The sequence below is a fragment of the Salmo trutta genome, chromosome 4 (assembly GCF_901001165.1).
Source record: "Salmo trutta chromosome 4, fSalTru1.1, whole genome shotgun sequence".
Taxonomy (NCBI): Eukaryota; Metazoa; Chordata; class Actinopteri; order Salmoniformes; family Salmonidae; genus Salmo; species Salmo trutta.
This window is the reverse complement of record NC_042960.1, coordinates 70051735-70067282: the sequence shown is the minus strand read 5'-3', so window position 1 is coordinate 70067282 and position 15548 is coordinate 70051735. Positions and strand designations below refer to the sequence as shown.

Sequence of the window (15548 nt, the reverse complement as noted above, 5' to 3'; positions counted from 1 at the left end):
TAACTATCCAAATCAAATCAAATCAAATTTATTTATATAGCCCTTCGTACATCAGCTGAAATCTCAAAGTGCTGTACAGAAACCCAGCCTAAAACCCCAAACAGCAAGCAATGCATGTGAAAGAAGCACGGTGGCTGGGAAAAACTCCCTAGGAAAAACTCCTGAGAAAGGCCAAAAACCTAGGAAGAAACCTAGAGAGGAACCAGGCTATGAGGGGTGGCCAGTCCTCTTCTGGCTGTGCCGGGTGGATATTATAACAGAACATGGTCAAGATGTTAAAATGTTCGTAAATGACCAGCATGGTCAAATAATAATAATCATAGTAATTGTCGAGGGTGCAACAAGCACGTCCGGTGAACAGGTCAGGGTTCCGTAGCCGCAGGCAGAACAGTTGAAACTGGAGCAGCAGCATGGCCAGGTGGACTGGGGACAGCAAGGAGTCATCATGCCAGGTAGTCCTAGGGCTCAGGTCCTCCGAGAGAAGGAGAGAAAGAAAGAAAGAAAGAAAGGAGAGAATTAGAGAGAGCATATTTACATTCACACAGGACACTGGATAAGACAAGAGAATACTCCAGATGTAACAGACTGACCCTAGCCCCCCGACACATAAACTACTGCAGCATATCCAACACTGGAACTCTTCCAAGTCAAGGTAAGCTTTTGGTTTTAACAAATTTATTGCCACCGGGGCACGCCAGTGTAACTACTAAACTGCTTACTGACTGTACTGCATGATTGTAGTGGGTTTACTAATGCGGTAGTATTATCTATGGTGACAATGACGTAGGCCTTGTGTAATGGTTAGCAGTTATGATATGAAGGTTTGGCTTGGAAAGGTTTTTTTCGCCTGGTCACAGACATTTGATGTGTTTGTGCTCTGAAGTCCACAAGTGAAGGGAAAAGGTGAGAGGAGGGGAGGCGTGTAGATGCGAGAAGGAATACAACGTGGCTGCTATGAATGCGAACTGTGTTTTCGCGTTATCAGGCTGGGTCTATTCATTCCGCTGATTCTGTTGAAAAAACGTTTCTTAAAAAAACGGAAGCAAACGGAACGAAAACAGGGATAAACAGGGGATTTGATTTGATAAACATACCTGAATTTGTCCAATAGAAACTCTCTTGTTTGTAACTGGACTAATGATTACACCCTAGATCAGCTAGATGCAGGAAAGAGGGTGCAAGGTGCTATTGAATATGTCTCTGTCTGTCCATGTGTCACTGTCTGTCACCTTAAATTTGTCTCTTGACATTAGAGTATCATGTAGTAGCCTAAACCTATCAATGTTACATTGAGCTGGATGAATGGAATATGCTGTATAGAAACAAGGCAATAGAAGGAACATAAATGACAGTCATCCAATATGCTGTAATAGAAATAAGGCCATGCTCATACATTTTTCGCACCGACCGCCACTGGTATAGACATATATTAATGTGTATATGTCTATACCAGTGCTGCCACACACACACACACACACACACACACACACACACACACACACACACACACACACACACACACACACACACACACACACACAGACACACACACACACACACACACACACACACACACACACACACACAGCAATCTCTGGCCCCTTCTATTTATTTTTGCTCTCAGTTCAAAATCTAATTTTTGACGTTGAAATATATATGAACTACAATCTCTTCATTGTCTGCTGAAGTTGCCACGCACAGATATGAACAATTTAATCACATGACTTATTGATGCCCATCAGATGAAAAGTCTCATTGTTTTGTCCAAAAGCATCACCGTCAAAATCAATAATTTACAGTTGGTCTTGGGGGGGGGGGGGGGGGGGGGATCTGTGCTGGTGCAGGCATTGTGATGGAATCTTTGAGTGAGTGAATGAGTGACATTATATAGCATTGTATTGTATGCAATGAAACAATCAATCCAGTGTCTATTGTCTAATGCGTCTACCCGTCCAGGCCACATGGTGACCGGTACACAAGGTAACCACTCTTAGAATAACAGATCTTATGTTAAAGGAACGCGAAAGGCGAAGAATCAGATAACGATAACGATGAAGAAGAGTACACAGCAGTGACGTTGAATATGAGGCTGTCGATTTAGCTCTCATCCTCCTGTTTGCTTGTTGATTTGTTGTGTGTAACCCTAGAGACGCACTGTACGGTGGCTTTGAAGGTGACATCTGTGTAACCCTAGAGACGCACTGTACGGTGGCTTTGAAGGTGACATCTGTGTAACCCTAGAGACGCACTGTACGGTGGCTTTGAAGGTGACATCTGTGTAACCCTAGAGATGCACTGTACGGTGGCTTTGAAGGTGACATCTGGGTAACCCTAGAGACGCACTGTACGGTGGCTTGAAGGTGACATCTGTGACATTTGTCTCGCAATGTGCCTGCCTCCTGCCACCACAAAAACTTCCTGGTTCTGACAGGAAGCAGCTGAGCAGAGGAGCTTTTAGGGAGGTGCATAACACCCTGACCTTTTATCAATTGCTCGTCCTAATATTTATATATTCCTTAATTCCATTCTTTTACTTTTAGATTTGTGTGTCTTGTTGTGAATTGTTAGATACTACTGCACTGTTGGAGCTAGGAACACAAGCGTTACGCTACACCCCAAATAACATCTGCTAAACGTGTGTGTGACAAATAAAATGTAATTCGAATTAGATTTGCTCAACAGCCTCCATCCTCTCTTGCCTCCTTTTTTTTTTTTGGAAAAAGGTCAAAGGTTAATGGAGGAGAGTTAAATAAGTAGCACATTGGTTGTTGTTTAAACGTGTGTCTTCTGACAAAACAGCAGATTCAGAAAGTGTGGTAGATTTCAAAACTGTTCTGCCGTAGGATAAACATGTATCCTCAATCAAAGGTGGCTATGGAAGAGGGGAAGACAGTCCTACTAACTGATTCACACACTCCTCAACCACATCGGTCACAGACGATGGAGGACAGAAGACGGTCTTTTGCCAAACGAGAATCTCCCTGTCTGTCTCTGTCTGTCTGTCTGTCTGTCTCTCTCACACACACACACACACACACACACACACACACACACACACACACACACACACACACACACACACACACACACACACACCCTCTTATTCTGTCTGATGGAGTTTGGACAAAGGGTAAGGTCTAGGCTGGTAGGATTCATGTTATTTATTCCAAGTCCTTCCCCACTAAAACTGGCAATAGCCTGACTGTCCCAGTAACATTAAGTAGGTTAACTATTAAAGTCACAAGATGTTGGTGAAGGGAGGACGGTTCAAACTAATGACTGGAATGGACTTAAAAACGGAAACCACGTGTTTGATACCATTCCATTCCAGTCATTACTATGAGCCTGACCTCCCTAATTAAGGTGCCACCAGCCTCCTGTGATTAAAGTGCAGTTGGTTACAGATCTTGTCCTTAGAGTGAGAGCACATGATATGATTGCTCAAGTTATAAAGCTATATTTGAGTGTGGTGTGAGTGACCCGTGCTAGTCTGTGAATGATGGCATTTAATGAAGTGTTGGAATGGAGGTGGCCTCTTTAGCACCATTACAGACATAACGGCAACTTATAAATGAGGCTGGTGTGTCTGTGGTCAGGTTTCACTAGTGGTAGTCCAAGGTCAGAGTGTTTACCAGGCAGGGTGCTGGCTGGCTGGCTAAGTCATTTCTGTTCCCTATTTCTGTAACTGTCCTTTTCATTCTTCAGCAAGGTGTTGGGTGCTGTGGTGTAACCTCTAAGCTGGGCCAAACCTTGCCAAGCCAGACCAAGGTGTTGGGTGCTGTGGTGAAACCTCCAAGCAGGGCCAAACCTTGCCAAGCCAGACCAAGTGTACCAGAGTTACTGACAGAGACAGCTGGCTGGCTTGCACACTCACCACACACAGTGATCAGAGCTCCTAACCACAGGACCGCCCACCACACCACCCACGCCTCTGATTGGCTAGCATTTAGCAAGATGCATGGCTGTAATTGTAATGACCCCTGTCATGTGACCAGGGTGGGGGGTGAAGCAGAGAAAGGTGGCCATTTCTCAGATTCCCATCAGCCACAACGGAGAGTAGTTAAGAGTAGAGTGGTGTAAATACTGTAAATCAGACTAGTTAGTGTGGTGTGGTGTAAATACTGTAAATCAGACTAGTTAGTGTGGTGTGGTGTAAATCAGACTAGTTAGTGTGGTGTAAATACTGTAAATCAGACTAGTTAGTGTGGTGTAAATACTGTCAATCACAGCTTGATTTCTCTGCTAAGTGTGCATGAGGCCAGGAGGAAGGGAGTAAACACTGAAGGTCGCATAAACATTGACTGCATCCATAATGGAACGCTTAGGACCAGCCGTGGCTATTTTTACAATCAATACCTTTCAATAACCTCGAGGGAGGATTAACAAGATGCCACGGCATATTGTGATGAATGATTTCCAAACAGGAAGGGTCTATCAGTGAACCATGTGGATAATGTTTGGCTCTGGAGGAGCCTCCACTGGACTGCTCTAGAATGGACTGGTCTAGAATGGACCGCTCTAGACTGGACCGCTCTAGACCGGACTGCTCTAGACTGGACCGCTCTAGACTGGACCGCTCTAGACTGGACCGCTCTAGACCGGACTGCTCTAGACTGGACCGCTCTAGACTGGACCGCTCTAGACTGGACCGCTCTAGAATGGACCGCTCTAGAATGGACCGCTCTAGAATATCACAACTCTAGAATGGACCGCTCTAGAATGGACCGCTCTAGAATATCACAACTCTAGAATGGACCGCTCTAGAATGGACCGCTCTAGAATGGACTGCTCTAGAATGGACCGCTCTAGAATGGACCGCTCTAGAATGGACCGCTCTAGAATGGACCGCTCTAGACCGGACTGCTCTAGAATGGACCGCTCTAGAATGGACCGCTCTAGAATGGCATTATCATTCTTTAGGTTGTGATATTCAGTCTGTTTAACCCAGACATTGAAATAACCCAGACATTGAAATAACCCAGAACCCAGATATTGAAATAACCCAGACCCCAGACATTGAAATAACCCAGACATTGAAATAACCCAGACATTGAAATAACCCAGACCGCAGACATTGAAATAACCCGGACATTGAAATAACCCAGAACCCGGACATTGAAAGAACCCTGACATTGAAATAACCCAGACCTCGGATATTGAAATAACCCAGACATTGAAATAACCCAGATATTGAAATAACCCAGATATTGAAATAACCCAGACCTCGGACATTGAAATAACCCGGACCTCAGAATGAGACATGGAGTTAGAATTGGGAGCACTGTGAAAGCTTCAGGGTCAATTCTAACTTAATATAACATTCCAATTCAATTCTTCAATTCACTAATTGAATTGGAGTTAAATATTTGTACATTTCCCAGTTAATGTAATTAATGAAACTTAGTTTAAAAAAAAATGGACAGCAGCAATCGTTTCCAGTATTTCAGGCTGTCTGAAAAGTGACGTGAACAGCCTGAAATACTGAGGGAATTGAATTAGAATGTGGAATTGTTATTACAATTTTGGGGGGGATTTTTTTTTACAAATACAGATTTTTCTGGGGATGCTTCAGCACCCCTACTTCCTGCGGCTCTGCTACGGGGTAATGATCACTCCCTACTGTCCACTCCTTCCATACCTCCCACTCACAGATTCCTGCCATCACATTAGATACCAGAGTGAGGGTCCAATGCAAACTCATTCCCTGTGAACTCTATGAATCCTAGTCCAATAATTCAGGCACACTGGATTCTATCAGATCTTCTATCACTTGGCCATATTTTAAAAAGCGAGTCCTGCAGGCTGGGAGGCTAGGTTATTATGTGAGGATAGGAGATGTTGTTTTTTTATGCATCACCCCCCCCCCCCCCAATCTCTTTTCCTTCCAGAACGTTCTTAGTTTATTTTGTGGGAATAAGAACAGCTGTTAACTCTGCTCAGTACATTTTAGTCATATTTATAATATCCAGTCTAGCGCTGCCATCTAGTGTTCATTCATTGTCATAATCTTTTTTTGTTGTTGAATAAAGTAATTTAGCAGACACTTATCCAGAGAGATTACAGTAGTGAGTTCATACACTTTTCATACTAGTCCCCCGTGGGAATCGAACCCACAACCTTGGCATTGAAAGGAGCCATGCTCTACCAACTCAGCCACGTGGTAATATTAATACAACGGCCCTAAAAACAACCGTTGAGAAAATGAAAAGGTACGTGTGAAAACAAATGAAGTTGTTGTTGGACTGTGGGACCGTTAGTTATGAAACAACACCGCAGTCCATCTTTGGCTGAATCATGATGCTTACATTCAGTTAATTGTTCAGTTGGTATTATATTTACATAATATATATATAATAATATAATATTTCTAAATAAAGGTTTCAAGATATTTTTACTTTCAGTTAATACTGGCTTCATATGTGATCACACACCAAAATATCAAATATTTTACAAAATAGGCTTTGGTGAACTATATTATATTATATATATACGTATACAGTGGGGGGGAAAAAAGTATTTGATCCCCTGCTGATTTTGTACGTTTGCCCACTGACAAAGAAATGATCAGTCTATAATTTTAATGGTAGGTTTATTTGAACAGTGAGAGACAGAATAACAACAAAAAAATCCAGAAAAACACATGTCAGAAATGTTATAAATTGATTTGCATTTTAATGAGGGAAATAAGTATTTGACCCTCTCTCAATCAGAACGATTTCTGGCTCCCAGGTGTCTTTAATACAGGTAATGAGCTGAGATTAGGAGCACACTCTTAAAGGGAGTGCTCCTAATCTCAGTTTGTTACCTGTATAAAAGACACCTGTCCGCAGAAGAAATCAATCAATCAGATTCCAAACTCTCCACCATGGTGTTAGGGTTTAACCAACTATTTGTTTGCATAACCAATATAATACAACTATTTAAACCTATATAATAAAATGAGTTGTGGTGCATAACTTATGAATACTAATGCTAAACACAACAGGTTTATATTGTATTAACATAGATTGAGCAACATATAATAGACATGACTAACGGGAGGGCAAGGACAGGTGTATGTGAGGAACTGATAGAGGGGAGAATGGCTGTAGCATAAAAACAGGCACTGTCCTTGGGTGTCTGACTCTCGGGTACACACACGAAGATAAGCTAGAAGACAACTATGCTTGGCAACAAAGATGCGTCTAGAGGCTGGGACCAGCCTGCACGCCAACGAGAGGCTGGAGTAAGTCTAAACCACACCCAAGCCTCTACTATGACAGGCCCTCAGGGAGAGGGAACTACGTCTGTCAACAAGTATTTAAGGAAGAATTTATGATGTCATTTCAGTTCTCTGTTTGCCCTGCGAGGTGTTACAGTGAACCCGTATATACAAAGATTGCATTTACCATTATTCTGCTTGACTAATTCTATTAAAAAACAGCTGAAAATATATTCAGTAGCCTAGTGTTACATTTTGTTCTGATACCAGAATTGAATTGACGCAGCCCTAACAATGGCCAAGACCAAAGATCTCTCCAAGGATGTCAGGGACAAGATTGTAGACCTACACAAGGCTGGAATGGGCTACAAGACCATCGCCAAGCAGCTTGGTGAGAAGGTGACAACAGTTGGTGCAATTATTCGCAAATGGAAGAAACACAAAAGAACTGTCAATCTCCCTCGGCCTGGGGCTCCATGCAAGATCTCACCTCGTGGAGTTGCAATGATCATGAGAACGGTGAGGAATCAGCCCAGAACTACACGGGAGGATCTTGTCAATGATCTCAAGGCAGCTGGGACCATAGTCACCAAGAAAACAATTGGTAGCACACTACGCCGTGAAGGACTGAAATCCTGCAGCGCCCACAAGGTCCCCCTGCTCAAGAATACATATACATGCCCGTCTGAAGTTTGCCAATGAACATCTGAATGATTCAGAGGACAACTGGTGAAAGTGTTGTGGTCAGATGAGACCAAAATGGAGCTCTTTGGCATCAACTCAACTCGCCGTGTTTGGAGGAGGAGGAATGCTGCCTATGACCCCAAGAACACCATCCCCACCGTCAAACATGGAAGTGTAAACATTATGCTTTGGGGGTGTTTTTCTGCTAAGGTGACAGGACAACATCATCGCATCAAAGGGACGATGGACGGGGCCATGTACCGTCAAATCTTGGGTGAGAACCTCCTTCCCTCAGCCAGGGCATTGAAAATGGGTCGTGGATGGGTATTCCAGCATGACAATGACCCAAAACACACGGCCAAGGCAACAAAGGAGTGGCTCAAGAAGAAGCACATTAAGGTCCTGGAGTGGCCTAGCCAGTCTCCAGACCTTAATCCCATAGAAAATCTGTGGAGGGAGCTGAAGGTTCGAGTTGCCAAACGTCAGCCTCGAAACCTTAATGACTTGGAGAAGATCTGCAAAGAGGAGTGGGACAAAATCCCTCCTGAGATGTGTGCAAACCTGGTGGCCAACTACAAGAAACGTCTGACCTCTGTGATTGCCAACAAGGGTTTTGCCACCAAGTATTAAGTCATGTTTTGCAGAGGGGTCAAATACTTATTTCCCTCATTAAAATGCAAATAATTTTATAACATTTTTGACATGCGTTTTTTTCTGTTATTCTGTCTCTTACTGTTCAAATAAACCTACCATTAAAATTATAGACTGATTATTTCTTTGTAAGTGGCCAAACGTACAAAATCAGCAGGGGTTAGTGGTTAGAGCGCTGGACTTGTAACCGAAAGGTTGCTAGATCAAATCCCAGAGCTGACAAGGTTAAAGATATGTCGTTCTGCCCCTGAACAAGACAGTTAACCCACTGTTCCCTGGTAGGCTGTCATTATAAATAAGAATTTGTTCTTAACTGACTTGCCTAGTTAAATAAAAGTGACCAGTGTTGAATGACTATATACATCGGGTGGTAGGCGGCTAGTAGCAGAAACTAAGGTTTCGGTTTGCGATATTAGCAAGCTAACGTTAGCTAAAGAAATCGGTTACTGGTATTTGCAGATAAATCATTGCAATCGCAACATTTATACTCACGTAAATTGTTATCGTTAGATTTTCTCAACTCAGTCTCCTTGTTTACTTCTCCACTAGTTTCAAATCCGCTCCGCTAAATTCAACCAATCAGCGTAGACTAAACCACCGGAAGTTCCACCCAACTATTTCCGGTGTGTATAACTTCCTGAATCCAACATTTCCAACATGCCGCCTGCCGGGCAGAAGATGTAACACAGAGACGTTACAAAACACTGGACTTTCACTTACATAAAGCGCTTCTCACGTGTTGTGTGTGCATGAAAATAACAGTTCAACCGAGAGAAAGGAGCATTGTACTGGTAATGTATTTTCATGTCATTTGAAGAACATGCACTTACATAGTCAGGCTTGTTGTCCGGACGTCGCGTTAGTCGTTTGTTGTTGTGCAACTATTAAATCAAATAAAAAGTTTATTGGTCGTGTTACGTGTACACAGTTTGGCAGATGGTAAACCGGGTGCAGCGAAATGCATACGTTACTAGCTCCTAACAATGCAGTAAAATGCCAAATAGGTACACGAATAATCAATAAAAACAACTAATAAAGATGCATTTACACAAGAGATACTAGGAATGATATGTACAGTAGTAGATATATTACAGTGCGCTAAGAATCCTGTATATAAATACATGTGCGGTGTGTATAAACAGTGTAACTAAAAGGCAATTCAGTAGTAGAAATATTAGAATGAGCTATGTCGAGAATACAGTATATAAATACACAGTACAACACCCCGTAGCAAAATGGATAGAATTACAGGAAATTAGGGACAGAACGAAATTTACCAGGGAGGGGGAGGGGGGTCCAAAATAGGGTGTGTTTTTTTGGGGGGGTTTTCCCTCCGGTTTACATTTGCTCATCTGCTAATATTTCCCCTATAAACAATGGCATGACTTATTTTTTGATATGACCCTAATAAAGTTTAGATATGTTTTTGAAGGTTTGTTATGGTGTGGCTATTATTATTATTATTATTATTAAGCTTTAGCTACTGCAGGCCTATGATATGAAGGCAGTGCACCCCGGATGCCTGATACATTTAGTGTTCAAATCTCTGACAGATGAACCATGAAGTGGACAATTATTGTTTTAGGAAAGTAGCCCCCCCCCCCCAAAAAAAAGGTTATAAAGTTTTGCATATGCTACACAAGGAATAGTGTTTTTGTAATTTGTTATAGGCTGCTTTTAAGGACATGTAAATGTGGCTCATTTGGCCAACATCCCTCGTTTATTGATGGCGCTGGCTTCGCCAGGTTGGATTGAGAATGCATATGGATGTCCATTACATTTCTCAAATGTCCAGGTAAATTAAAATATACACTGTCATGTTGTCCGGCGCCAAATTTTCCTAAAGGAAACTCTGAAATGGCATATTGTTTTTTTTAATGAAGATTTTAGAATATTCACGTCAAAATCTGTTGCCAATTGGATGGAAATCTAGCTGTAGACTCCCTAAAGAGTCCCTGAAGACACTCTGAAGACACCTTAAAGCAAGTGCGCTAGTCCAGTGTTACTTTGATTATGTCAGCACATCATGGTTCACCAGAAGCCCCAAACATCTAAAGAATAAGGTACCAGCCAAACAAACTTGTAAGAATTGTACTTAAACTCCCACCTCACACTCATGTGGAGGTTGAGCATCTCTGTAATGTCTCTGTGTCTATGTAATTGTATATGTATTTATGTATAAAAAAATAAAAATAAGGAACCACAATATAAATAAATCCCAACTTTATTGTACAAACCCGGTCGCTTTAAAAAAAAATCTTTGTGCCGTTGGAAAATATTCGGACCCCTTGACTTTTTCCACATTTTGTTACGTTACAGCCTTATTCTAAAATTGATTAAATAAAACAATTTCCTCAGCAATCTTCTCACAATACCCCATAATGACAAAGCGAAAACAGGTTTTTGGAAATGTTTGCAAATTTATAAGGGAAAAAAAACAAATACCTTATTTACAAAAGTACTCAGACCTTTTGCTACGAGACTCTAAATTGACCTCAGGTGCATCCTGTTTCCATTGATCATCCTTGAGATGTTTCTACAACTTGATTGGAGTCCACCTGTGGTAAATTCAATTGATTGAACATGATTTGGAAAGGCACACACCTGTCTATATAAGGTTCCACAGTTGACAGTGCATGTCAGAGCAAAAACCCAAGCCATGAGGTCGAAAGAATTGTCCGTAGAGCTCCGAGACAGGATTGTGTGGAGGCACAGATCTGGGGAAGGGTACCAAAACATTTCTGCAGCATTGAAGGTCCCCAAGAACACAGTGGCCTCCATCATTCTTAAATGGAAGAAGTTTGGAACAATCAAGACTCTTCATAGAGTTGGCCTCCTGGCCTAACTGAGAAATCAGGGGAGAAGGGCCTTGGTCAGGGAGGTGACCAAGAACCTAATGGTCACTCTGACAGAGTTCCAGAGTTCCTCTGTGGAGATGGGAGAACCTTCCAGAAGGACAACCATCTCTGCAACACTCCACCAAACAGGCCTTTATGGTAGAGTGGGCAGATGGAAGCCGCTCCTCAGTAAAAGGCACATGACAGTATATAATTGTGTGTATAGACAGTATGGTCAGTATATCATGGTGTGTATAGACAGTAGATAATGGTGTGTATAGACAGTATGGTCAGTATATCATGGTATGTATAGACAGTATATTATGGTGTGTATAGACAGTAGATAATGGTGTATATAGACAGTAGATAATGGTGTGTATAGACAGTAGATAATGGTGTGTATAGACAGTAGATAATGGTGTGTATAGACAGTATGGCCGGTATATAATGGTGTATGAATAGACAGTATATAATGGTGTGTATAGACAGTAGATAATGGTGTGTATAGACAGTAGATAATGGTGTATATAGACAGTAGATAATGGTGTGTATAGACAGTAGATAATGGTGTGTATAGACAGTAGATAATGGTGTGTATAGACAGTAGATAATGGTGTGTATAGACAGTATATTATGGTGTGTATAGACAGTAGATAATGGTGTGTATAGACAGTATGGCCGGTATATAATGGTGTATGAATAGACAGTATATAATGGTGTGTATAGACAGTAGATAATGGTGTGTATAGACAGTAGATAATGGTGTGTATAGACAGTAGATAATGGTGTGTATAGACAGTAGATAATGGTGTGTATAGACAGTAGATAATGGTGTGTATAGACAGTATATTATGGTGTGTATAGACAGTAGATAATGGTGTGTATAGACAGTATGGCCGGTATATAATGGTGTATGAATAGACAGTATATAATGGTGTGTATACCAATTTTTCAGGGGGCTCCCGAGTGGCCCAGCGGTCTAAGGCACTGCATCTCAGTGCTAGAGGCGTCATTACAGACACCCTGGTTCGAATCCAGGCTGTATCACAACCGGCCGTGAGTCCCATAGGGCGTTAAATAAAGGTTAAATAAATATGTGAATAGAGAAGCTGCACGGCAGAGCCTTGACTAGAATACAGTGTATACACATAAAGTGGGTAAAGGTCGGTACCGGGTGAAGGTCAGTACCGGGTGCAGGGTTGAGTACCAGGTGAAGGTCGGTACCAGGTGCAGGGTTGAGTACCAGGTGCAGGGTTGAGTACCAGGTGCAGGGTTGAGTACCGGGTGAAGGTCGGTACCGGGTGAAGGTCAGTACCGGGTGCAGGTTTGAGTACCAGGTGAAGGTCAGTACCAGGTGAAGGGTTGAGTACCGGGTGAAGGTCAGTACCAGGTGCAGGGTTGAGTACCGGGTGAAGGTCAGTACCGGGTGCAGGGTTGAGTACTGGGTGAAGGTCAGTACCAGGTGAAGGTCAGTACCGGGTGCAGGATTGAGTACCGGGTGAAGGATTGAGTACCAGGTGCAGGGTTGAGTACCAGGTGAAGTTCAGCACCAAGTGAAGGTATCTGTTCTAGCTAGCTAGAATACATACTTTGTATATAGTTACATACTGTGTATCTATTTCATGTTTTCTTTGTCGATCCGTGTGGTTGATCCCAAATTGAAAACTGTTAATGTCGATGAGTTTATTTCATCAATCACAAATTAATTGGAAAGGTGTCACTTCCCCCCCATTTCATTTCAGGTTGAGGAATAGGATCATAGTCCGTCCATAGCTGCACTGCACAAGTGTTTGTTAAATACACTTGGGGTTTAGAGAGCCTGTCGAACTTTGGATTTAGCTGTGAACACAAGTGATTTTTTTTTTTTTTTACACACTCAGAAATGGCACGGGCAAAGAAGGCTCCTTCAGAAGCATCTGAATCGAAGCAGAAGTCGAGGAAGCAGAATGGAGAAACGTCTGGGGCCGTAGGACAAACCATCTCCAAGAAGCTACGGCAGAAGATGGACGGGAAGACCACATTGAGAACAGGTCTGCTAGTAATACCAATGGATCTAATAGAAACACCAATCTCCGTTATGGAAGCTTTTGACTGGCTGCACTGTCTTGTATTTCATTTCCCACTCCAGAAATGTTACTGTATATATCTTGTCACAGAGAGAAGTGACTCTTTCCATTCTTTGATGTTATTGATTGTACCGGTCTTGTATTTCAGGGCCTGTTTTACCAACGACCATGACCAAATCTCCAGTTGGGAAAACAAGTGGACCAAGAAGCATCCTGCACTACATTTACCAGAATACACTGGGGCAGAGCCTTCATTCTCAGATAAGACAGGTACACTACATTTACCAGAATACACTGGGGCAGAGCCTTCATTCTCAGATGAGACAGGTACACTACATTTACCAGAGTACACTGGGGCAGAGCCTTCATTCTCAGATGAGACAGGTACACTACATTTACCAGAATACACTGGGGCAGAGCCTTCATTCTCAGATGAGACAGGTACACTACATTTACCAGAGTACACTGGGGCAGAGCCTTCATTCTCAGATGAGACAGGTACACTACATTTACCAGAGTACACTGGGGCAGAGCCTTCATTCTCAGATGAGACAGGTACACTACATTTACCAGAGTACACTGGGGCAGAGCCTTCATTCTCAGATGAGACAGGTACACTACATTTACCAGAATACACTGGGGCAGAGCCTTCATTCTCAGATGAGACAGGTACACTACATTTACCAGAGTACACTGGGGCAGAGCCTTCATTCTCAGATGAGACAGGTACACTACATTTACCAGAATACACTGGGGCAGAGCCTTCATTCTCAGATGAGACAGGTACATTACTACAGTCAGACTAGTGTGTCTAACAGCTGGTAGGGTGACTAGGGAACAGTAGTGTCTAACAGCTGGTAGGGTGACTAGGGAACAGTAGTGTCTAACAGCTGGTAGGGTGACTAGGGAACAGTAGTGTCTAACAGCTGGTAGGGTGACTAGGGAACAGTAGTGTCTAACAGCTGGTAGGGTGACTAGGGAACAGTAGTGTCTGACAGCTGGTAGGGTGACTAGGGAACAGTAGTGTGACAGCTGGTAGGGTGACTAGGGAACAGTAGTGTCTAACAGCTGGTAGGGTGACTAGGGAACAGTAGTGTCTAACAGCTGGTAGGGTGACTAGGGAACAGTAGTGTGACAGCTGGTAGGGTGACTAGGGAACAGTAGTGTAACAGCTGGTAGGGTGACTAGGGAACAGTAGTGTGACAGCTGGTAGGGTGACTAGGGAACAGTAGTGTCTAACAGCTGGTAGGGTGACTAGGGAACAGTAGTGTAACAGCTGGTAGGGTGACTAGGGAACAGTAGTGTCTAACAGCTGGTAGGGTGACTAGGGAACAGTAGTGTAACAGCTGGTAGGGTGACTAGGGAACAGTAGTGTCTAACAGCTGGTAGGGTGACTAGGGAACAGTAGTGTGACAGCTGGTAGGGTGACTAGGGAACAGTAGTGTAACAGCTGGTAGGGTGACTAGGGAACAGTAGTGTTACAGCTGGTAGGGTGACTAGGGAACAGTAGTGTCTAACAGCTGGTAGGGTGACTAGGGAACAGTAGTGTCTAACAGCTGGTAGGGTGACTAGGGAACAGTAGTGTCTAACAGCTGGTAGGGTAACTAGGGAACAGTAGTGTCTAACAGCTGGTAGGGTGACTAGGGAACAGTAGTGTGACAGCTGGTAGGGTGACTAGGGAACAGTACCTACTGATTGATGATATAGAATGTAAAATATTCAACAAACTTTAAAATAGTATATATTTAAAGAGATTTCTCAACAGCTGAATAATGTTTGTTGGCTTTCTGAAGATTTTGAGGCTTTTACCAAATTGTGTTGAAAAAACAGGTTCATTACTCTGAGCTTTTAAACACAATGTACATTAGTGACATCTGCTGGTCAAGCAAATAAAAAGCAGCGTGTTCATACAGACGTACGATGGTTTTTGGGAAACAGCTCTGAGATTTAACGATGTTCTAACGACGAACAGAGCCTTAAGATGCTTTTAGGGGAAACCCGGGACTAAAAGAAGAAATTGAGGGTCTAACAAACTCTTTTCTCATCATCATCATCAGTAGGTGATATCTTATTTTCCTTCCCCAGTGTCTCCAGAAGCCGTATGTACGT

At 42.7% G+C, this 15548-nt stretch overlaps 1 protein-coding gene across 11 annotated transcripts in view; it reads left to right on the top strand.

The window, feature by feature from the left end:
- Window positions 1-9189: 9189 nt before the first annotated feature.
- Window positions 9190-15548, top strand: part of ddb2 (damage-specific DNA binding protein 2) — an 18684-nt gene continuing 12325 nt past the window's right edge. For 4 of the 11 annotated variants that reach the window (XM_029751931.1, XM_029751927.1, XM_029751932.1 and 1 more), the window contains exons 1-4: window positions 9190-9327; window positions 13254-13403; window positions 13588-13709; window positions 15525-15548. The exon at window positions 15525-15548 is cut by the window's right edge and continues 168 nt beyond it. In XM_029751931.1, coding sequence (XP_029607791.1) covers window positions 13256-13403; window positions 13588-13709; window positions 15525-15548 — 294 coding nt within the window. In that variant the 5' untranslated portion in view covers window positions 9190-9327; window positions 13254-13255. The other 7 variants (XM_029751925.1, XM_029751926.1, XM_029751930.1 and 4 more) reach the window with 6 other exon arrangements.